Raw genomic sequence first — 23,063 nt, forward strand, 5'->3', positions numbered from 1 at the left:
GGTTGAGTGAAGGAGGTAAAAGAGGGAAAAGTTGCCTAGGGGAAAAAAACAAACAAACAAACAAAAATGTGCTAAGGCCAAGGGGCAGGAAAGAGCAATGGCAGGTTCTGGAAAAGAAATCCAGACCACTGTGATTGGAGCATAATAACTAAGCAAGAGCAGAGGTCAATCAAGTGAGACCAGTTGAGGTAGCCTGAAGCAAGATTAGGTAGGGCCTTGTAGGCCTTATCAAGTATTCTGGATGATACCCTACTAAAAGTAACATGGTCTATTTTCAATTTTAAGACTATTTCGATTGCTATATGGAAAACTGATTGACAGGAGGGAAATGTGGAACCAGGAACTCCAGATGAGAGGCAACCCCTATAGTCTAGCTAAGATGGGAGTTTGGGGCAAGTTGGTGGGAGTGGAGGCAAAAAAGCAATGTATTTTTTTTCATTAATAAGTAAAATTAAAAACCTCCAAACATAATAATTAAAATGTTCTTCCATCTTGCTTCTCTACTATGGTGTGAAGGGTTTCTAACATACCTCCCCCCAGATTGCCCCATTCTAATCCCAGGAACCTGTGAATACTAATGAGATATCACTCCAGAGATTGTATTAAATTATATGACACAGCTGACATTAAAATAGGGTGATCATACAGGTGGACCTGATCTAGCCACATGAGCCCCCAAAAGCAAGAGTTTTCTATGACTGGACACAAAGGGAGAAGCCAGAGACATTCCAAGAACTGTTGCTGGTTTGAAGATAGAAAAGGTCATGTGAGCAGGAATGAGGATGGCCTCCAGGAGCAATGAGCAATGAGCAGTCCCTACTTGACAGTCAGCAAGGAAACAGGGACCTCAGACCTAGAATCACAAGGAAGCAACAACCTGAATGAGTGTGAAAGTGGATTCTTCCCCCGAGCCTGTAGATAAGAGTCCAGCCTGGCCAACACCTTGACTTCAGCCTTATGAGACCTTAAGCAAAGAACCCTGGACTTCTGATCTACAGACCTGTAAGATAATAAATGAGTGTTGTTTTAAACCACTAAGTTTGTAGAAAATTAGCATATCTACCTCCCCCTGCCAACCCATAAAATATGGGAGGGAAAAAATCGGCAATTCAGTAACCTAAATATAAATAAGATTCATCTCTAGTATAGAAAGAAAAATAGTAAAAATTAATTCGGTTTGCTATTCTCCTAAAGACTAAATAAAGATGTGCTTGGTGATTGGAGTGAGAACCCTTTTAAATATGACTTTAAAATTTAATGTCAGATCTGTGTTATAGAATTAAATTTTTGTTGTTGTACCCATTGCCGTCGAGTCAATTCTAACTCATAGCAACCGTATAGGACAGAGGAGAATTGCCCCATAGGGTTTCCAAGGAGCAGCTGGTGGATTCGAACGGCTGACCTTTTGGTTAGCAGCCAAATGCTTAAGCACTGAGCCACCAGGGCCGCACTTCCAAGGACTGGCTCCTAAAAATCTCCAACAGCATTCTGTACTCTTCCTACATTGCTGGATGGACATTGATGCCTAGAGTAACCTTGGAAACCACAGGTTGAAGATGGCAGAGCCTCTGTGAGCCTGGGTCCCTTAATGACTCTATAGAACACAGCCCCTCCAGTTTCCACTGGAGAAACTCTATATGAGCAAGAGTTTCTTCAAACTAACATTATGTTAAGCCTTTCAAATTCCAGGATTTATCCATTAGAGCCGCTAGTATTGCCTTAACTAATATAATGTGTAACATCCAAAAATTAGAAACAAGCAAAGGTCTTTCAGTAAGAGGCAGGATAAATAAATCACAGTTCAGTCATAATATAGAATGTTATACAGTAGCTAAAATGAAAGAACTAGATCTATATGTATCGACATAAATAAACCTTTAAAAAGATAGTCAAAATAGCCAATTACAACAAAACACTATATTGACCATATAAATTCATGTGTAGTAAAAACATAAAAACACAGACCAGAAGGATACATTCCCAGAAGAAAGGAAAGGGGATGGGTTCCGAATGAGGTCTTCAATTCCACATGTTTTATTTCCTTAAAATAATCTGAAACAATTATGATAATCTGCTAAAAGTAGATGGTAGATACATGGACATTTTGTTTTATTATTCTTTTCTAAATGTTTTAATTATTTCATAATACCATTCACCTTTTTCTGATATATATTGACTAAGAGAGAAAAGTAGTTGTGATGATTAAAGTTGTGTGTCAACTTGGCTGGGCTATGATTCTCAATGGTTTGGCAGTCGTATGATGTTATGGATCACTTCCACGATGAGATCTGATATGTGATCGCCTCCATGCTAGAATCTGCTGTGAGTAGCCAATCAGTTGAAAGGGTGTTTCCCTGGGCATGTGGCCTGCATCAAATATACGTGGATATTCTGCCAAGGCTTGTGGGCTTTTGCATGTTCTGGATCCTGCAGCTGGCAACTATTCGTCTGGGAACCAGTTCTTGGGACCTAAGCTAGCAGCTTACCTGCGGCCTTGCCTGCTGACCTTGGCATTCGTCGATCTTCATAGCCTGCAAGCAAGGGCCCTGCTCTCTGACCCGCCGATCTTGAGTTCACCAGCCCCTGCGGCTACATGAATCAGAAGATGCCTCTATCTTGACCCACAGACTTGGGACGTTCCAGCCTCTACAACCCCGTGAGCCATTTCCTAGATATAAATCTCTATATATATATATTTATATGCTTTATTGGTTTTGCTTCTCTAGAAAACCCAGCCTAAGACAGTAGTACAGCCTTGTTAAAGGATATTTTTAAACTACGTATCAAAAGCATTAAATATGTGAATGTCTTCTAATATAGCAATCCCAACATTAGAAATACATCCTGCCTGGGCACCACAGTCTCGGGGGACTTCTAGATCAACTGGCATAACAAAGTTTATAAACAAAATGTTCTACATCCCATTTTGGGGAATAGCATCTGTGGTCTTAAAGCCTGTGAGCAGCCATCTAAGATACATCGATTGGTCCCATGCCACCTGGAGCAAAACAGAATGAAGAACACCAAAGACACAGGGAAAATACAAGCCTAAAGGACTAAAGGACCAGATGAACCAGAGACTCCACCAGCCTGAGACCAGAAGAACTATATCGTGCCCGGCTACCACCAATGACTGCCCTGACAGGGGTCACAACAGAGAGTTCCAAACGGAGCAGTAGAACAAAATTCAGATTCATGTAAAAAGACCAGACTTACTGATCTGACAGAGACTGGAGGAACCCCTGAAACTATGACCCCCAGATGCTCTGCTAACAAGAACCGAGATCATTCCTGAAGCTCACTTTTCAAAGATTAGGCAGGCCTATAAAACAAACAATAACACATGTGAGGTACATGCTTCTTAGTTCAATCAACTATATGAGACCAAATGGGCAGCTCTAGTCCAAAAGCAGAAAAGAAGGCAGGAAGGGACAGGAACTGGAGCAATGGACTCAGGGAACCTGGGGTAGAAAGAGGGAGAGTGCTGTCACATTGTAGGGATTGCAACCAATGTCACAAAACAATATGTGTATAAATTTTTTAATTCAAATTAACTTGAGCTGTAAACTTTCACCTAAAGTACAATAAATAAATTTTTTAAAAGACTAAAAAAAAAACACACACACATGAAAGACAGACAATGGAACTAGAAGAGCATGCTTCATGATGAACATGGCACCAAAATTACAGATTTGGAACATGTCACTGCATAATAAGCAAATAGAGAAAGTACATTTGGCCTGAAGAAAAAAAAAAAAAAGAACTATATCCTGAGAAAATCAGAGACTTGCTGATTTTCTGTGATGTTGTGACCGTCACAATGTACTTAAAATAATCGAAAATTGGAAATATCTGAAACAGCCAACAGAATTGTGACTAAATTACAGAACATGCATTTAAAAACTACATAGAACATAATGGGGGGATAGATGTGTAGGGTACAGATAAAACAACATCAGCCATGAGCTGATTCATTACTGAGGCTGAGTGATAGATACACCATTCTATTTTTCATATACTTGCAATTTTCTATAATAAAAAGTTTTGAAATATGTAAGAATATTATAATTTATTGTTATGTTTTTTAAAGCAGGTTAAAATAGTAAGAACAATACCTTTTTTTTTTTTTTAATCTCTTAGCTCATTCATTTGATCAGCAAATATTCATCATATGTATATGTGCCTGGCATTGTAGGACCTAGAGATATGATGGCAAGCAAGTAGCTAACATGATACAATTACCTCCAAACACTTGATTAGGTACCCTGTCAAAAAATTTGAGCATGCAACATGATTAATGTAATTAATATCATCAAACCATACACGTGAAAAACACTAAATTGGCAAATGTTGTGTAATATATATATTTCGAAGATTTCAAAGGGCAGCTCAAGAAGACAAGGTAAAGTATCATAATGACATGTGCAAAGAGCTGGAGATAGAAAACCAATAAAAAAGGGAAGAACACGCTCGGTGTTTCTCAGGTGAAAAAAACTGAAGAAAAAATTCAAGCCTCAAGTTGCAATAGTGAAGTATTCTATGGGGAAAATATTAAACGACACAGGAAGCATCAAAAGAAGATGGAAGGAATACACAGAGTCATTATACCAAAAAGAATTAGTCGATGTTCAACCATTTCAAGAGGTAGCATATGATCAGGAAACAACAGTACTGAAGGAAGAAGCCCAAGCTGCTCTGAAGGCACTGACAAAAAACAAGGCTCTAGGAATTGACAGAATATCAATTGAGATGTGTCAACAAACGGATGCTGCGCTGGAAGTGCTCACTCCTCTATGCCAAGAAATATGGAAGAAAGCTTCCTGGCCAACTGACTGGAAGAGATCCATATTTATGCCTATTCCCAAGAAGGATGATCCAAATGAATGCGGAAATTATGGAACAATATCATTAATATCACACACAGGCAAACTTTTGTTGAAGATCATTCAAAAATGGCTGCAGCAGTATATCAACAGGGAACTGCCAGAAATTCAGACTGGTTTCAGAAGAGGACATAGAACCAGGGATATCATTGCTGATGTCAGATGGATCCTGGCTGAAAGCAGAGAATACCAGAAGGATGTTTACCTGTGTTTTATTGACTATGCAAAGGCATTCGACTATGTCGATCATAACAAATTATGGATAACATTGCGAAGAATGGGAATTCCAGAACACTTAGTTGTGCTCATGAGGAACCTTTACATAGATTAAGAGGCAGTTGTTCGAACAGAACAAGGGAATACCGATTGGTTTAAAGTCTGGAAAGGTGTGCGGCAGGGTTGTATCCTTTCATCATACCTATTCAATTTGTATGCTGAGCAAATAATCCGAGAAGCTGGACTATATGAAGAAGAACGGGGCAAGAGGATTGGAGGAAGACTCATTAACAACCTGCGTTATGCAGATGACACAATTTTGCTTGCTGAAAGTGAAAAGGACTTGAAGCACTTACTAATGAAGATCAAAGACCACAGCTTTCAGTATGGACTGCACCTCAACATAAAGAAAACAAAAATCCTCACAACTGGACCAATGAGCAACATCATGATAAACAGAGAAAAGATTGAAATTGTCAAGGATTTCATTTTACTTGGCTCCACAATCAACACCCATGGAAGCAGCAGTCAAGAAACTAAATGACACATTGCATTGGGTAAATCTGTTGCAAAGGACCTCTTTAAAGTGTTGAAAAGCAAAGATGTCACCTTGAAGACTAAGGTGCACCTGACCCAAGCCTTGGTGTTTTCAATTGCATCATGTGCATGTGAAAGCTGAACAATGAATAAGGAAGACCGAAGAAAAATTGACACCTTTGAATTGTGGTATTGGTAAAGAATATTGATTATACCATGAACTGCCAATAGGACGAACAAATCTGTCTTGGAAGAAGTACAACCAGAATGCTCCTTGGAAGCAAGAATGGCGAGACTGCGTCTTACATACTTTGGACATGCTTTCAGGAGGGATCAGTCCCTGGAGAAGGACATCATGCATGGCAAAGTACAGGGTCCGTGGAAAAGAGGAAGACCCTCAACAAGGTAGATTGACACAGTGGCTGCAAAAATGAGCTCAAGCATAACAGCGATTGTAAGGATGGCGCAGGACCAGGCAGTGTTTCGTTCTGTTGTTCATAGCGTCACTACAAGTCGGAAGCGACTCAATGGCACCTAACAACAACAACATATATTTTTACAATAAAAAATTTGAACACGAAACCTCCCCAATGTATGTATATTTATTTATAATATATATATGTGCGTGTTTGTGTACATATATATACATACACATGCACATACATACTAGTCTAATATTTTAATATTCCTTTGGGCAAGGTATATGTATTATATATCCATATTTCACATAATCTACTTAATAATCTCATTTTTGCTGGTTTCTCATTAGACATGATTATAACATCTCTTATTTTTAAACCTCCTAATGTAACTAATTCATGGAAACCCTGGTGGTGCAGTGGTTAAGAGCTACGGCTGCTAACCAAAAGATAGGCAGTTCGAATCCACCAGGCACTTCTTGGAAACCCTATGGGGAAGTTCTACTCTGCCCTATAGAGTCTCTGATTAGGGATCTTCTCGATGGCAATGGGTTTGGTTTTTTGGGGGAATGTAACTAATGATATAGGGTCGCTATGGGTTGGAATCCACTCAGCGGCAACAAGTTTGGTTTTGTTTTGTTTTTTTAATGTAACTAAGGAGCCCTAGTGGCACTGTGGTTAAAAGCCCAGCTGCTAACCAAAAGGTCAGCAGTCTGAATCCACCGGGCCTCCTTGGAAACCCTGTGGGATAGTTCTACTTTTCCCTATAGGGTTGCTACCAGTCGGAAGTCACTCTACAGCAATGGGTTTGTTTTTTGCGGGGAACGTAACTAACTCATATAGGGTCGCTATGAGTCAGAATCGACTCAACAGCACCGAGCTTGGTTTTTTTTTTTTTTTTAATGTAACTAAGGAGCCGTGGTGGCACTGTGGTTAAGAGCTCAGCTGCTAGCCAAAAGGTTGTCAGTTCGAATCTACCAGCCCTCCTTGGAAACCCTATGGGACAGTTCTACTTTGCCCTATAGGGTCACTATGAGTCGAAATCCACTCAAAGGCAATGGATTTTTTTGATTAATGTAACTCAGGAGTCCCTGGGTAATGCAAATGGTTAATGTGCTCGCTGCTAACTGAAAAGCTGGTGGTTTGAGTACCTGCAGAAGCACCTCAAAAGAAAGGCCTGGTGATAAACTTCCAAAAAAAATGAGCTGTTGAAAACCCTATGGAGCACAGTTCTTCTCTGATACACATGGGGTCGCCATGAGTTGGAACTGACTCCACAGCAACTGGTTGGTTAATATAAATAAAGATGGGAGAAACACAGGTTCTTAAGCTTTGTTGTTTGCTTGTGATGACATTATTAATATAACGGCCAGCCTATTATTTCTTTGCAGAATTTTTAAAACCAATTGTCCATTTCGTGAGAGATAATTTTGTTAAAACCCGGAAATATAACCCATAATCCATTTAATCAGGCACAGGTAATCTGCAATACCGTGCAATGTGCTTCAAGTTGGAAGGAAGGTGCCATCATCAACCCTTCTAAGCTCTGGAGCTCGAACTTCTTCAGGACACCTCATTTACTATAATTCACATGTAATCAGTTGTCATACAGAACAAGTGACTAATCTCAATCAATAAATCAAATATTAATAACACTTAATTTCATATTTTATACACAAATAAATAGGTTTTAATGTTTCCTTCCTTACCCCAATGGATTATTTTGGGTATCCCTCACTTCAAAGACCACTGGTTTAGTGAAAGAGATATATTTGTTGACAAAAAAATAATGAAATAAGTGCTGCAAGAGTAATAAGCACAGGGTGTTCTAGAGGAGCACATGAAAAGGGCAACTAATTCGTTACCACCATGGAGATGGTAATCAAAGGCTTCCTGAAGGAAATATGTTAAATGGAGACCCAAAGAATGGATAAGAGATGGAGGCAGCAGTATTCTAAGCAGAAGAAATAGGATAGGTACAAAGGTACAAAGAACAAAGCACCCTCAAACTAATATATTTGTAATCTAACATAGCTGAACTGTAGTCTCTAGAGGTGTAGAGATAAGTTGAGGTGGGTAGGCAGTAATTGAGAGATGAGGTTGACGTGGTAAGATTACAAAATCTTATTTGAACTTTATGTGGAGGGCAATGTGGAGACAGGCATTAAAGGATAAAAATGTTTAAGCAGTAACAAGATAATATATATAACATAGATTCTAGAGAAATCACTTTGGCTACACTGTGGAGAATATATTGGAGAAGGGAAAGACTGACAAGAGATGATAATAGGGATGGACAGCAGGAGCGGAGAGAGATATATTTATGAGCTAGCTGTTGTTGTTAGGTGCCATTGAGTCGGCCCCCCAACTCATGGTGGATGCCATGTGTTACAGAGTAGAACTGCTCCATAGGTTTTTCTTGGCTATAATCTTTATGGGAACAGTTTACCAGGCCTTTCTTCCATGGAGCCACTGGGTGGGTTCCAACCTCCAACCTTTAGGCTAGGAGCTGGGGTGCTATGGATAGCTTTTACATGGCCTTTCTTGCCACGGTCTTATAACTCCTACCCAAGTGATTGGGTAAAACTCCTACCCAAGTGATTGGGTAGGACTATGTAAATAAGGTAATTGTGGCCCACTTAGGGGGACTGGTCAGTTTTGCCATCTTGCTAGGCTTAAAATGAGCCACCCCAGAGGCTGGAGAAGATGATCTCACCACTACCACAAAAGAAGAGCCAGGAGTGGAGCACATCCTTTGGACCTACGATCTCTGCGCTGAGAAGCTCCTGGAACCAGGAGACCGAGAGACAGAGAGCTATTACACTGAAGACATTGAGAAGTGGTGGCAGAGAAACAGCAGCAGGAGACACGAGCAGGAGACAGCACAGTGGGCTTCCTAGCACCCTGAGCGAGAAAGCTGAGCACTTTAGGGCAGGAGGCCTGCTGGCAGAGTGAGATGCCTCCAGGCACTTGGTGGAGCTAGGTTTGCCAACCCACGGCTCTAGAGCTGAGTGCCTTCGGATGGAGGCTTACTGGCAGAGTGGGGTGCCTTGGGGCACTTATCAGCAGAATTAAAAGAGCTTTGTAACACTTGCCCAAGCAGTGCAGAGGCCAAGGGCCAGAGAGAGGCATGCCTGCAGTTACAGCTGAGAAGAGTCTATCCTGATAGAAGAACTGTATCCTGGGCATTCCTGAACCTGAAGTGTAAACTGTTTCTTCCCTAATAAACCCCATAATCATGAGTTTGGTCTGTGAGTTCTGTGTAGCCACTGCAATGAATTTTTGAACTCAGCAGAGTAGAGAATGCTGTGAAAGGAATAGCTGGTGTCAGAATTAGTAAAGATGGTAGAGAGAGGAGACATGTCTGACCTCCACCTCACGGGAATCAGCCTTGGGCTGTTGATCTTGATTTTCCTTCCCCTTGTGAAGTTTTTTTTTTTTTTTAATTAGTGGAGGTCAGACACCTCTGCCACGCCAATTTCACAAGAGCCCATCACAAACCACTTGCACCACCCAGGCTCCTATGATATGTAGTTACAAGGCAGAATTAACAAGACTTATTAACTGAATGGAAACCCTCATGGCGTAGTAGTTAGGTGCTACAGCTGCTAACCAAAAGGTCAGCAGTTCGAATCCACCAGGCACTCCTTGGAAACGCTATGGGGCAGTTCTACTCTGCCCTACAAGGTCACTATGAGTTGGAATCGACTCAATGGCAGCGGGTTTTGGATTAACTGAATGTGAAGGGGTAAGAAGGGGAATAGTCACGGATGGACACGCCAAAAAGAGAATCAGATTTTGGTTTCGCTTTTTTGCGGGGAGGTAAAAGGGGCTAGGGGATTGAATTAAGTTTTGGACAAATTTAATTTAAAGAGATATCGAGGTGGAGCAATTCAATTAGCAGTCAAAGCAGGAATAAAGACAGAGTTGGGAGCCATTAGCATAACTGAAATCATGGGAAAGATTGATACTGACTAGGGACAAATAAGTCAACCAGCTGAGAAGGCCGCCAAGAACAGAACACCAACATTAAAGGGATGGGCAGAGTATTAAAAGCTCACAAAGCAGCAGCAGTAGCCTGAGGACAGCAGAAAATTGGAAAGCCTGGTTAACACTAAATGGCGGGTGTTTGTTCTTTTTGCTTATGTGAGTTTTTTGCAGTCTATATAGCAAGTATTTATTACAGTTATGCACCTCGTAATGTCCATTTGGGCAATGTCCAACTGCATATACATACATAGTCCTATAAGGTTACAAGAGTTATAGTATTAACCTACTTAACCCATATATTACCTTGCCAGATACATTAGCTGAAACACGGTACTGTGTGTGCACAGTTATCTTGGCTATTTAGTCAATATAGGTACACTCAGGAGCAGATTACCCAATAAGCAAGGTAAGCACAGGCCTACTTATGCTTACTTACTAATTTGTAGTGAACAATTTCACAGTTTTCCCATCTTTGATGTGGTGAAAAACATGTGAAATTACTCACCACAGATTAGTAAGTAAGCACAAATAAGCCCATGCCTACCTTGCTTACTGGGTAATTAGTCCCTGTCAGAGATGTAAATTTGAAAAGAGGCTTTGATTCTGCAGGAAGGTGCTGCAGGGTTGGGAGAGAGACAGATATCAGCCATACGTAGAAGCAGAATCTTTGATGTGGTGAAAAAAATGTGAAATTGTTCACTACAGATGATCTGGTAAGCAAGGTTTAAGCACCGTGCCTACCTTGCCTATTGGATAATCTGCCCCTGGGTACACTATAGGATCCCATATAGCTTTGCTAAACACAGGCAGTCCCCGGGTTACAGTCCTACATACAACCCGTAGTTATGAATTAACCCCTCTAAGGCTTTAAGGCCTATTATATTAAAAATTCAAGATACGTACAATGGTTCATGATAACAAACAGGTGCTACTTTGTCACACACATCAAAACATTACTATTACTGTATTATTATGTTAAAGATGTTTTAGTGTATCTGGGAGTGATTCTTTGTTCTTTACACATATAAAGGTACACTATAAAAAAGAATTTTTCTTTTTTATAAAGTCACGCACTACATAACATCCATTTGGGCAACGTTCCACCACATATACACGTCAGTAGTCCCATAAGTTTTTTTTTTTTTTTTTTAAAGGAAAGCAGCTCTTCTTTTATTATTTCCCCCTGATGGTTTTAAAGACATCAATCCCAGACTCCTGCAGCACTGGACCACAGGTAGGACACAGGCAGGTGAGGCAGAAGGCCTCCAGGGCTTTGTCTGGTGAGCAGGCAGGCAGTGGGGCTTGGGACACGGGATGCTCTTGCTTCTCAGGTGGGTGGAACAAGAGGACAGGCCTGGGCATGCAGCATTCCCTCCTCACGCGCTTCCTCTTGCTCCACTGCTCCCACCACGGAAGGCCCTCTCAGCCTCCACTGCCCAATCCTCCAAGCTCTGCCAGCAGCTCCAGCAGAAGGGGCAGTGGCAGACGAGAATGACCAGAAGCGGGGTCCCACAAGGTTTTAATATAATAGGCTTTAAGAAGGTTGGTTCATGACTACCCTGACAGGGAACACAACAAATAAGCCCTGAGGGAGCAAGAGAGCAGTGGGATGCAGACCCCAAATTCTCATAAGACCAGACTTAATGGCCTGAGACTGGAAGGACCCCGGTGGTCACGGCCCCAGACCTTCTGTTGGCCCAGAACAGGAACCATTCCTGAAGCCAAGTCTTCAGACATGGATTGGACTGGACAATGGGTTGGAGAGGGATGCTGGTGAGGAGTGAGCTTCTTGGATCAGGTGGACACTTGAGACTATGTTGGCATCTCCTGCTTGGAGGGAAGATGAGAGGGTGGAGGGGGTTAGAAGCTGGCGAAAAAGACATGAAAAGAGAGAGTGGAGGGAGACAGCAGGCTGTTTCATCATGGGGAGAGTAACTGGGAGTATGTAGCAAGGTGTATATGGGTTTTTTGTGTGACAGACTGACTTGATTTGTAAACTTCCACTTAAAGCACAATAAAAATTATTTAAAAAAAAAAAAGTTGGTTCATAACTATGGGTTGCACACCAGTCAGACATCCATAACCCGAAGACTGCCCGTATATAATATGGTGTTCACACAATGGCCAAATCACATAATGTCCTATTTCACAGAACGTATTGTGGATGTTAAGTGATGCATGACTGTATACTATATATGAAGACAAACATTTGACTAACTGATGTTAGATATGTACCAAACCTAATAGTTTCAGCTTACATACAAATTCGAATTAAAAACAGATTTAGGAATGAAACTTGTTCATAATCCGGGGACTGTCTGTATATGATATGGTGTCCACACAACATCCAAATTACATAAAGTCCTATTTCACAGAAGATATTGTGGACATTAAATGATGCATGACTTTATTTTTTACTAAGAAAATGGTATAATTTTTAAATGAGTAATATTAAATAAAGAAGCTCTGGTGGTGTAGTGGTTAAGCACTCACCTGCTAATCAAAAGGTCAGCAGTTCAAACCCACCAGCTGCTCTGCAGAAGAAAGACGCGGCAGCCTGCTTCCATAAAGATTTATAGCCTTGGAAACCCTATGGAGCAGTTCTACTCTGTCTTACAGGGTCACTATGAGTCAGAATTTTGACTTAATGGCAATGGGTTGGGTTAAATATGAAACAACTCAGATCTGTGTATTTATCCATTTATATATGTAAAAGTGAGACAAAGTTTAATGATTTTCAAAAAAAAAAATCCCAAAGTCATTAATAATTCACATTCCTTCTAAATGTAACTCAATATAGCTGAAGTATTAGTGTCTATAACCAAGGATTTTTTCCCAAGCCATTTTTAAAGTGCCCACCCTCATTACTACCGCAAACCATCTGGAACTACTTAACATTGCCAAGCTGCTGGAGTTTCTGTCTCCCCCTTGGGAAGACCAACCCAGACTATATGAATAACTGAGGAAACAAGTGCTCTGGAAATGGGATGACATATAGCACTAATAAATACTTCAGAGTATTTGTTTCTTCTGAATTAGAATAGATTTGGCCCCAGTACAGTACGAAAAAAATCAAATACACAGTGACCCATGTAACCCAAACAAGTAGCCTCATATTCACATCTGCTGTAAGATCTGTTATAAATTTTTTTATTTGCAAAACATTTCAAAGCTATATTTCACCTCCACCTTCCAAAGAGATTCTCTCATTAACCTGAGAAATCCTAACATTATATCCTTAGAAAACACTTATTTTAATCTCTTAGGGGGAATTTAAGTTTAGAGAAAGGAATTAAACATAGGTCATTTTTATACCAGCGGCTAAAAATTCCAAATCATGTGTAATTTTTTATTGACAACAGACTAATAACTAAGCACATTCAGTAAAACAGTTCTAAAGTATTACACATATTTATCATTGATTCTTGAAGCTTAAAAAATTTAAATAAAATTGTTTAAATGGTCAATAAAAGTTATCTATAGTCCACAACAGAGGTCTTTCTCATCCAAGGGAATTTTTGCCATTTTCAAATTGTTATTATTTTTCCTTTAAAATGTTATAATGTTGTTTATATCTAGTCTCGCGAAGGAATATCTAAGTAGATGTTTCCCACCCTGAAGCCTAAAGGTGAAAAATTTATCCCAAATATTGCTATGAAAGACTTTAAAGCTGCTAATTTTAACTCTACATTTTGTTCATTTAAACCTTGATCCTTTACTTATCTAACTGCTAATCTCAAACTAGTCCTAGGCTTTGAGCTTACCAAAATGAAGAATAATACACATATCTGCTGTTCCTATTCTAAAACTCTTTTGAGAGAAGCAAAATGTTAAGAAAAATATTTCATTTATAATAGTTTTTTCAAGTAATAAAACATTATTGAGAAAATAAGCTCCTTTATTCTTTTTCTTCAGAGAACCTCAGTCTGTTTAGCATCTACTTACTGTATATTCCTAAAATATTACATTTGTAAATCTGGCATACATATTTTTAAAATACTGACAGAAAAAGACACTAGAGACTTAGGAAACTAGTATTAAATGCAGTGTCCTTCTTTCTTTAGTCCCTATCAGGTAGTTCAGGTAACTTCATTTACGAATTTTTATCACCATTTGACAGGCATCACAGAATTCCCAAAATAAACAGAGTAGGATACTGAAGAAAAAAAAAAAATCACTTTACCCAAACAAGCAATTCCAACATATTTCTAATCAGAATTATTTCAAAGTATTTCCTAGGAAATTTAAGAAACCAGGGTTTCAAATATGTCAGAGAAATTTTTGAGGTTGGAAGATTATATTGAAAAATGTTGGTACCATTTCATTTCTGTCATTGCCGAATCTATATTCATAGTTTTCTCATTTATAAAAATGAAGTGCTCAGGTAGAAAAATTATCTATCCTTACTGTGTCTTCCAATACTGATTCTTGTGTATAAGTCACAAAATTTTTTTTAAATAAATAACAAAGTAAAAACTAAAAGGGTTAAAACTTTGCATAAACAAGCCTATCATTTTATATCTGCCAAAAATAGATTTCTAGCTTCTGAACACAGTATAAATGAGGTCTCTGATTTAAGGTGAAATAGCATTTTCCAAATTTAATTTTTCTAGTTTCACTTCAAATCCAAACTCTGTTCTCAATATAGTTGTCCATTTTTCATTTGAATTCTTTTTGTAGTTTATACATATCAACATTAATCTTGCTTCCCTTCCATCCGGAAAAACACACATCTACTACCATCGTCATCTTTGTATGGGTTTTGCTTTTTAAAACCTTGAATGGCAAACGTTCAGGACTGTTCTAAACTAATGACTGTTTTTTGGGGGCCTTTTCCAATATTTAAATGTGTGTATCTTTAATTCTGCAACTGTATTTTTAAAGTAAGAATTAACTGTCAAAATAGAACTTGTCTGATGCTGGGATAAATTTCTTCACTTTGGTACACATTTCCATTTTATTTTAAGCAGGATTTTTTTAATATCTTATAAAAAAATGACACTTCATAAGCCTTTGCCTATACTAGTTTACAAAAACAAGAAAGAAATACTCTAAAATATTCATACTGTTTATCTCTGGGTGATCGTATTAAACTCCACTTAATTTTTTTTACATTTCTCAAAAAGCAAGTATTACCATGGTAATCAGACAGTATTTTAAAATTAAATTTTAAATAGCTTATAAAGTATGGGACATCATCACAGTCCATTTCTACAGCATATGTCTTAAATGCTTTTTCCCTAGTGATAAACTGCTGCTTTGACAGGAAAAATTATTTGATAAGGTGTCTATTAGGCTGACTGAAGATCAAACAGCTTTGTTTTCCAGGCCCCTTTTTCTCTTCATTTAGCCTTTTGAGAAAATCCAAGAACTAAGGAAACCTAATTGCAGTAAACCTTGCAGTAGTAAACTTTTGGGGGACCAGAGTAACACCTTTCATTGCAACTATCAGCTGAACGGCAAAAGACTCCCAGGCTTTCCAATGTTTTCACAGACCTGTTAGTATGCTCTTCTGTCATTATTTCAGAACAATTCCATTTAGAAAGAAACACAACTGTAAACCGTTTCTATTTCAAGCTCATAAAAACCAGAACTGGGATGAAAGGCAAAGCTTTGACCTTTCTATTTTAGACTTTCATCTGTGTGTAGCTAAGCCATCTGCTTTCTCTCTCCCCCGACCCCGTCTACCTAATGAACTGAAAATACTGCACAGAATGGCAATTTCTTCAAACCAGTCTGACTTTTCCACTTTAACGAATTATGACTCCGTGTCATTCATCTCAAGGCTGGCTTGTGAAATTTTGCTTTCACTTCCTTCCCAATTCCTTTCCATCACTACTCCCTCTCCCACTCAATTGCCAAATTTCTTTAAACTGAGATACCAGGCTCCCGAGTATGAAGCCATCTGAAGAGCTCCTCACTTTCAACATGGAGCGCCCGACACAATCAACTCGGGTCTCTCCGGGTCGGGATTCCCGGCCGGTATTATTATCGCGGTGGTGGCGGCAACGCAGAAGGCATCTCGCAGCTCAGCCTACGAGTCGCGTTTCTCCGCCGCCAAACCACAAGGGGCCCAGACGGAGACAGACAGACCCGGGCGGGCGGCCCCCTCCGGGAGAAGAAGAGGGCGTTTCAGGCCGGGAGCGAGGCCCTTCCCAGGCGGGAAGGTGAGAGGATGTGTGAGGTGGGCGAGCCGGGGGAAGAAGGGCCGGGGCCGCGGGAGGGCGAGGGGCCCAAGGAGCGGCTCCGGGCCGGGAACGGCGCGGGGGCCGAGCGCGCGGGGGCGCTCTCAGCGGCGGCCGGCGCGGGTGTGGGCTGAGGAGCGGAGAAGAGCAGTCTGAGGGGCCGTGGGAGCCGCGTCCGAGGCCGGCGCGGCGGGGACGCCGGGCCCACCCCCAGCCCGAGCCCCGCTACTTAACTATTTGTAGAGCTGCTGCAGGCACAGGTCCAGGCTCTCGCCCTCCACCTCCTCGCGGGTGATGCGCTCCGACAACGGCCGCGGGAGCGGAGGCAGCGGCGGCAGCTGGGGCTGCGGCGGCGGCGGCGGCACGGCCGAGTGCCCCGGGGCGGCCACCGCTGCCTCCTCCTCGCCCTCCGCCGCCGCCACCGCCTCCTCCTCCACCGCCTCTTCCTCGGCCTCCGGGTCTTGCTCCGGTTCCTGCTCCTCTTCCTCCGTCGCGGCCAGCGTCGCCGCCTCCTCCCCGGGCTCCTCAATCGCCTCAGCCGCTACCAGATCCGGCTCGAGCTCGGGCTCCGACTCGGGCTCAGGTTCCGGCTCCGGCTCGCCGCCACCACACGGTCCGCGAAACTCGCCCAGGAAAAGCTCTAGAAAGCGCCGGTAAGTTTTCTCCTCAGGGCTGCAGCCGGCCATTGCTGCTCATGCCCCGGGGCCGACCGCTGAGGGTGAAGGAAGAAAGACCAGAAGGAGGAGGGGGCTGCTCTCGAGCCTCGGGCTCCCGCAAGGACGGTTAACGGCCGGACCCGCACGAGCGATCAGCACTAGGTTGCCTGGAGAGGGCTCCCGCAGGCGTGCGCGCCGCCGAGCGCTGACGTGCGCGGCCCGGGGGCGTGGGCGGAGCGCGCCGCCCGTGCCGAGTCTGGGGGGAAAGTTGGTGGCGGGCGCGCGCGGGGTCCAGCGGCGGCCCACCCTCTAGCCCTACGGAGAGCTCAGCCTACGCTGCCTAGAGACAGTCGCCATGGCAACTGCCTCTAATTAAGCATATCAGGGTCCCTCCCGTCGAGTACGCTAAGTCGTAAAGACGCTGCATTCACCCGCTATACAACTCTGAATTTCCGTACTTGGATACCCTAGCATCAAGTGGATGAGTGGACTAAGACATCTCCAAGTGTGGATGTTGTGTCCCACTTGGATTGAACTTACCTTGTTTCCTTATCTGCTCTTCCCTTGCCTTTGTTATGGTTAGTTGCTGTACGGTCGGACTTATAGTGACCTTATGTATAACAGAACTAAACGTCGACGGGTCTTGAGCCATCTTCACGATCTTTGATGTTTGAGCCCCTTGTTTCAGCTATTGTGTCAATCCATCTCGTTGACAGTTTCCTTTGTTTTCACTGACCCCCTGCTTTACCAAACATATCTCCTTTTCTAGTGATTGGCCTTTTCTGATGATGTGTCCAAAGTAAGGAACATGAAGTCTCACCATCCCTGTGAACACCTTTTGTCCTTGATGACACTCGTTGAGTAAGTAGTTTGGGAGGAGACGGACATCAAGCACCTACCAAGTGGTAGGTTCCTTTGATTTTGTGAAGAAAATGGTGTTTCCTCGTTTTTCAAAATAGGAAACTGAGGCTTGAATTCAGGGTCTCAAAGCCACTAACCATGGTGTTGGAATTAGAACCCAGATCGTCAGCTTCCAAAGCCTTATACTCTTTATCCTTTACTCCTTGCTGTCTCCGAACATTCAACTGTGCAATCCATCTATATAATGCTTTATTTTTATAGGACTTTATACTTTACGAGTTATTTTCACTCCTTTAATTCTTAATACAGTACCTTAAGGTGGAGGACATTACCATTATGATTCCATTTTATAGATGAGGAAATTGAGCCTCAAAGACATGGTGACTTTGCTCAAGGTCACACACAAGTGATGCAACAAGGACTCAATCCAAGTCTTTTCACTGCAAATCCATTAGTTTTCTAGTACACCAAGACTCCCCTCTTCCCCTCTTTAGTGTCAGCATAATGTATATTATACTTTACTACATAATATGCATTTTTCCTACATTTTGTTTGCTCTTCTCCATACCCCCCAAGCCTCTTTTCTTTCTTTCTTAGACTGAAACTGAAACGATTTTAAATGATTCTAATTTTCTTACCAAACAATCACACAAACCTATTATTTTCAGCCTTACTGAGAGGGGTGGAGGAGGGAGAAGCTGTGTTGTTATACAGCTGTATGGAAGATAGCATCATTACTGCATACTGCCATGTCCATGGCAACATATAATTGAGCAAAAACATAGTGATTCTTTCTCTACTTTGAAAAACATGTTCTCACAAATTATCCACCCTATCGTTTTCATTTATTGTTTCTGGCTTTCAGTTGGATTTAGGGTCTGAAATACTATATCCAGTCAGTTATTAATGGCAGAAGGGGGACTCTCCCTGCCAACTGTTTTTATATAATATACTATACTCTAAATCCCTGCCCTGATACTGTTATTTTAAGATTAAGTGGGCTGAGCTCACTAATGTACATTATGGCATCACGTAAAATAGAGTTCCATTCTCTCTCCTCTCTTGAGATTAAATAATATATGATAGAAACTTGCACGTGAGTCCTCCATAACTATTTATTTTTGTCTCAAAGGTAAATGGAAACACCCAATAAATAAGTCTGTTTCCAGACAAGCAAAATATATTCATACATGTTTCGTTTGAAACATCACCAGTGTAAAGCAATTTCTCTGGGATGCCAAGAAAGTCTTTAAACTCATTTGTCTTTGTTTTCAACCCACCTGTTCATTTCCATTTCAGAATGTCTAGAAAAGACTGACAAAACCTTTTCATCTACAAACCTAAATGCCCACAATTTTACGTTCCAACAACTGTTTAATATCTCAGAATTAAACATGATGACATTTAGTTCAAGAGAACATAACTGTCAACTGTAACAATTCACATCAAACTACACCTTCCTACTTTGTAATGTAGTTGCTTCCCTCATTTAGATGACATTTATTTGTGACATTAATTTATGACTCAACCCACATATCAAAGGGAAATGATGTATGTTGGGGAAACATTACTACTAAGAGTAAAAGAAAAAGCCCACACCTCTATGTTACTATAAATGAGAGAAGTATTTCCTTAGATTAATAAAGATATTCCTTCACAAAAGATCAATATGGATCTTTTTACATCCATTTGACACAGAGTAGCTTTGCCAGAAGGTTGCTGACAGCAGAGCTGGGATCTCAGAGCAGCTGTGTAGGATGATTTTGCCATTGTTAAGAAGTCTTTTTTGTTGTTATTTTGTATTACGTTGCTTTCTTTTTCAGTTCCTCTCCTTTTGCACTTCTTCAATCCCCTTTCTTACTACCTATTAAAAAAAATACTGAGCTATGAAAAACATAACACGTATGAAAGGTATTTAAATAAAAATCTCACAAGAATTGTTCTCTCTATAACCCTTAGCTCTTTGAAAGAAAGGCACAATGTCTTTTCATGGACATTCATGGTAGCAGTGATATTCATAAGGTTAAAAAGAATTCTTTGAGTTTAGCAGTTTCTTATCATGTGATCCAGCAATTCTTCTCCCAGGTATTTACCCATGAGAAATGAAAACATATGGCTACACACAAAAACAAACAAATAAAAACAACCCATGTACACAAACATTCACATAAGTTTTATTCATAATAAGCTCAAACCTGGAAACAATAGGTGAATGGATAAACAAATCCTGGTGTACTCATATAATAGACTACTATTTCGCAGTAAATACAAATGAACTATTGATAAACACAATACTCAAAAACATGCTGAGTAAAAAAAAACAGACACACATATACAAAAAGCCAGTACATACTGTATGATTCCATTTATCAGAAATTCTAGAACAGGCAAAACTAATCTATAGTGACAAAAAGCAGATCAGTGGTTGCCTAGGCTGAGGTAGAAATATGGAATTCATGGGAAAGGGGAAGAAAGAACTTTGTGGGGTGATGCAAATGTTCTGACTGGGTGGTTATATATTTATTTGTCAAAAAGTATCAAAGTGTATGTCATGGATTGAATTGTGTCCCCCCAAAATATCTGTCAACTTGGCCAGGTCCTGATTCCCATATTGTATAATTGTCCACCATTTTATGTGATTTTCCTGTATGTTGTAAATCCTATCACTATGATGTAATAAGATGGATTAGCAGCAGTTATATTGATAAGATCTACAAGATTAGATATGTCTTAAGCCAGTCTCTTTTGAGATATAAAAGATAGAAGCAAGCAGAGAGACAGGGGGACTGACCTCATACCACCAAGAAAGTAGTGCCGGGAGCAGGACGTTCCTGTGCTAAGATGCTCCCAGACCAAGGGAAGACTGATGACAAGGACCTTCCTCCAGAGCTGACAAACAAAGCCTTTCCTGGAGTTGGTGGTTTGAATTCAGACTTCCAGCCTAGTGGACTGTGAGAAAATCAACTTCTCTTTGTTAAAGCCATCAGCTTGTGGTATTTCTGTTATAGCAGCACTAGATGACCAAGACTGTGCATTTAAAATAAGGGCATTTCACTGTATATAATTATACCTCAATAAAATTGATTTTATATGTTAAAAAAAAATTTGATTGCTCTTTCAGTCCTTGGCCTGTTTGCTCTTCATTCTTTGTCCTCCCTTGCTCTGCCGTGTGTTGTAAGGGGGTTGACCCTTTCAGGCTCCACTCACCAGGCTTCTTTGACAACTGACTTTCAGCTGATAGCCAGTGGGAGGCATTGTCAGGAAATTGGAAGACAGGAGGAAAGGAGAAAAGCCAGAGAATTTCTTCCCCCTCCCTGACCTCAGTCCTGATATCCACTGCATCTCCTTTTATCTTTGCTCCCTCTAAACATGTCTACGATAAGTCCAGCTTTTGCCAGTGACCCCAGCTCCTACACTCCGGAAACATGATCATCCTGCATTTGTCCTTCATTTGTCCAGCTGCCAGCTTCCCACTTTCAAAAACTCCCTTACTTTCCTTTTGGCTTTTTTAGCTCTTCCATCACTTGTATAACCAATTCCCTGTATTAAATCCCCCCTGTTTTCTTAACTGAATCCTGACTGATGAAGGAACAAAAAGGTTCTTTGTGATCTGATAGCTATAACAAATAACACTTTAAAAGAACTATAAACTGTGGCTTGCTTAGCAGCCCATATGCTAAAATTGGAATGATACAGAGAAGATTACCATGGCCTCTGTGCAAGGATGACACACAAATTCATGAAGTCCCATATTTTTCACATCTTTTAGGAATTCTTTTGTGTAAAAATATATATAAACTATTATTTAAAAAAAACTATAACTGAAGTTAAAGAAAATTTAGGTCTTTGAAAGTGTTACTGGAACACTGAGTTTCTTTAAAGTGAAGTTAGCACTAAATCATTACCTAGCATTAAAAGTTAAGAATAAATAATATATGCTAAATAGTTTGTGTTGGTAACTAAGAAAAATCTATAATTGCTCAATTTATCTCCAGTTAATATTAGCTTGGCTACGCAAGTCTAGAATATTCTGTCTATTCTAGCATATGCCTGTTTTATCACTTTACAAGCAAAAATAGTAAAGCTATTTCCAAAAAAAATTCTGTTTTGGTATTGCTAATTATAAAAAATTAAAGCTGATACTGTATCTTATACAGTAATATATAAATGAATCTTTGAACATTAGTTCAGATGTTTACATAAATGCTGGCATTTTACGTATTTGAGGAAAAGAGCCCTGGTGGCACAACGGTTAAGATCTTGGCTGCTAACTGAAAGGTTGGTGGTTCAAACCCACCCAACAGCTCCATGGGAGAAAGACCTAGTGATCTGCTCACATAAAGATTATAGCCTAGAAAACCCTATGGGGCAGATCTACTCTGTCACATGGTGTTACTATGAGTCGAAATCAACAGGATCTAACAACAATAACATAGTAATTATAATAAAGTATATATACAGATCAGATCTAAAAGCCTACAAATCAATGCCTCAGGGAATGCTTAAGGCTAGGCCTAATGACAAATGTTCAGTTGTAAGTACAAAAATGTGTACTTTTTTCATTCATATTTTAAAAATTTAATGGAAAGATAAACTAATATACAAGTAGTTTTTAAGTTACTAATTTGAGTTTGTTGCCAAACTAACTACTAGGGAGCAACAGACCTGACAACTGAAAGAACTGAGCACAAAGATGTTTTCAAATAAGTAAAAGAACTTCCTCCTTTCTTCTAAAAATACCCTAGCTACATCTACATCCCAGGTCAATAATATAATTTTAAAATCATCTCCATTTGCTGCCAAAAATTTTATTGCTATATTAATTTTTTCTTTTCTATTGCTGGCTAATATGGCCTATTGCAGCAACAGTCCAAAGCTGTCAAAAGTAAAATTCACATCAGGTAATAACAGGCCCACATGCACTATATTTCACCAGTGTTAAGAAGCAAAGGAGTCCCTAAAACAGGTTCTAACCTTTTTTTCTTAATGTTTTAGCCATTAATAATAACAATCTTTGTGCTTACCTAGTATAGTTCTTTGAGGAACCAAAATGATTTCTGAACTTATTATAAATACTTATGAAAGAGGAAGAAAGCAGGTCTTGATGGCAATTTCTGATGATGGTACAAAAAATGGCTAACATGTGGTATGTCCCTTCTAAAATGAATGAATGGTTCTGCTAAAATGAATTGACTCTAGTTAAAAAAAAAAAAAAAAAAAGCCACTTCAACATTTTACTACTAGTTTTCACTTAAAAAAAAAAAAAAAGAGTGTTTTACAGTGGTAAAAATTTTCCTTTATTATTCCCTAAATTTA

At 40.2% G+C, this 23,063-nt stretch overlaps 1 protein-coding gene and 1 non-coding gene across 2 annotated transcripts in view; one reads left to right on the top strand and one right to left on the bottom strand.

Annotated features, from left to right (window-relative positions):
* Nucleotides 1–17,061, bottom strand: part of PPM1E (protein phosphatase, Mg2+/Mn2+ dependent 1E) — a 213,980-nt gene extending 196,919 nt beyond the window's left edge. Inside the window, exon 1 of the mRNA XM_049861207.1 lies at nt 16,465–17,061. Within this exon, the coding sequence (XP_049717164.1) occupies nt 16,465–16,916 (452 nt within the window). The 5' untranslated portion in view covers nt 16,917–17,061. The remainder of the gene's footprint in view (nt 1–16,464) is intronic.
* Nucleotides 17,062–21,400: 4,339 nt separating this feature from the next.
* On the top strand, nt 21,401–21,504 carry LOC126063317 (U6 spliceosomal RNA). The gene has a single exon (XR_007514263.1). It is a non-coding gene; the product is annotated as a U6 spliceosomal RNA (small nuclear RNA).
* Nucleotides 21,505–23,063: the final 1,559 nt, after the last annotated feature.

Source organism: Elephas maximus, chromosome 19, assembly GCF_024166365.1.
Source record: "Elephas maximus indicus isolate mEleMax1 chromosome 19, mEleMax1 primary haplotype, whole genome shotgun sequence".
NCBI lineage: Eukaryota > Metazoa > Chordata > Mammalia > Proboscidea > Elephantidae > Elephas > Elephas maximus.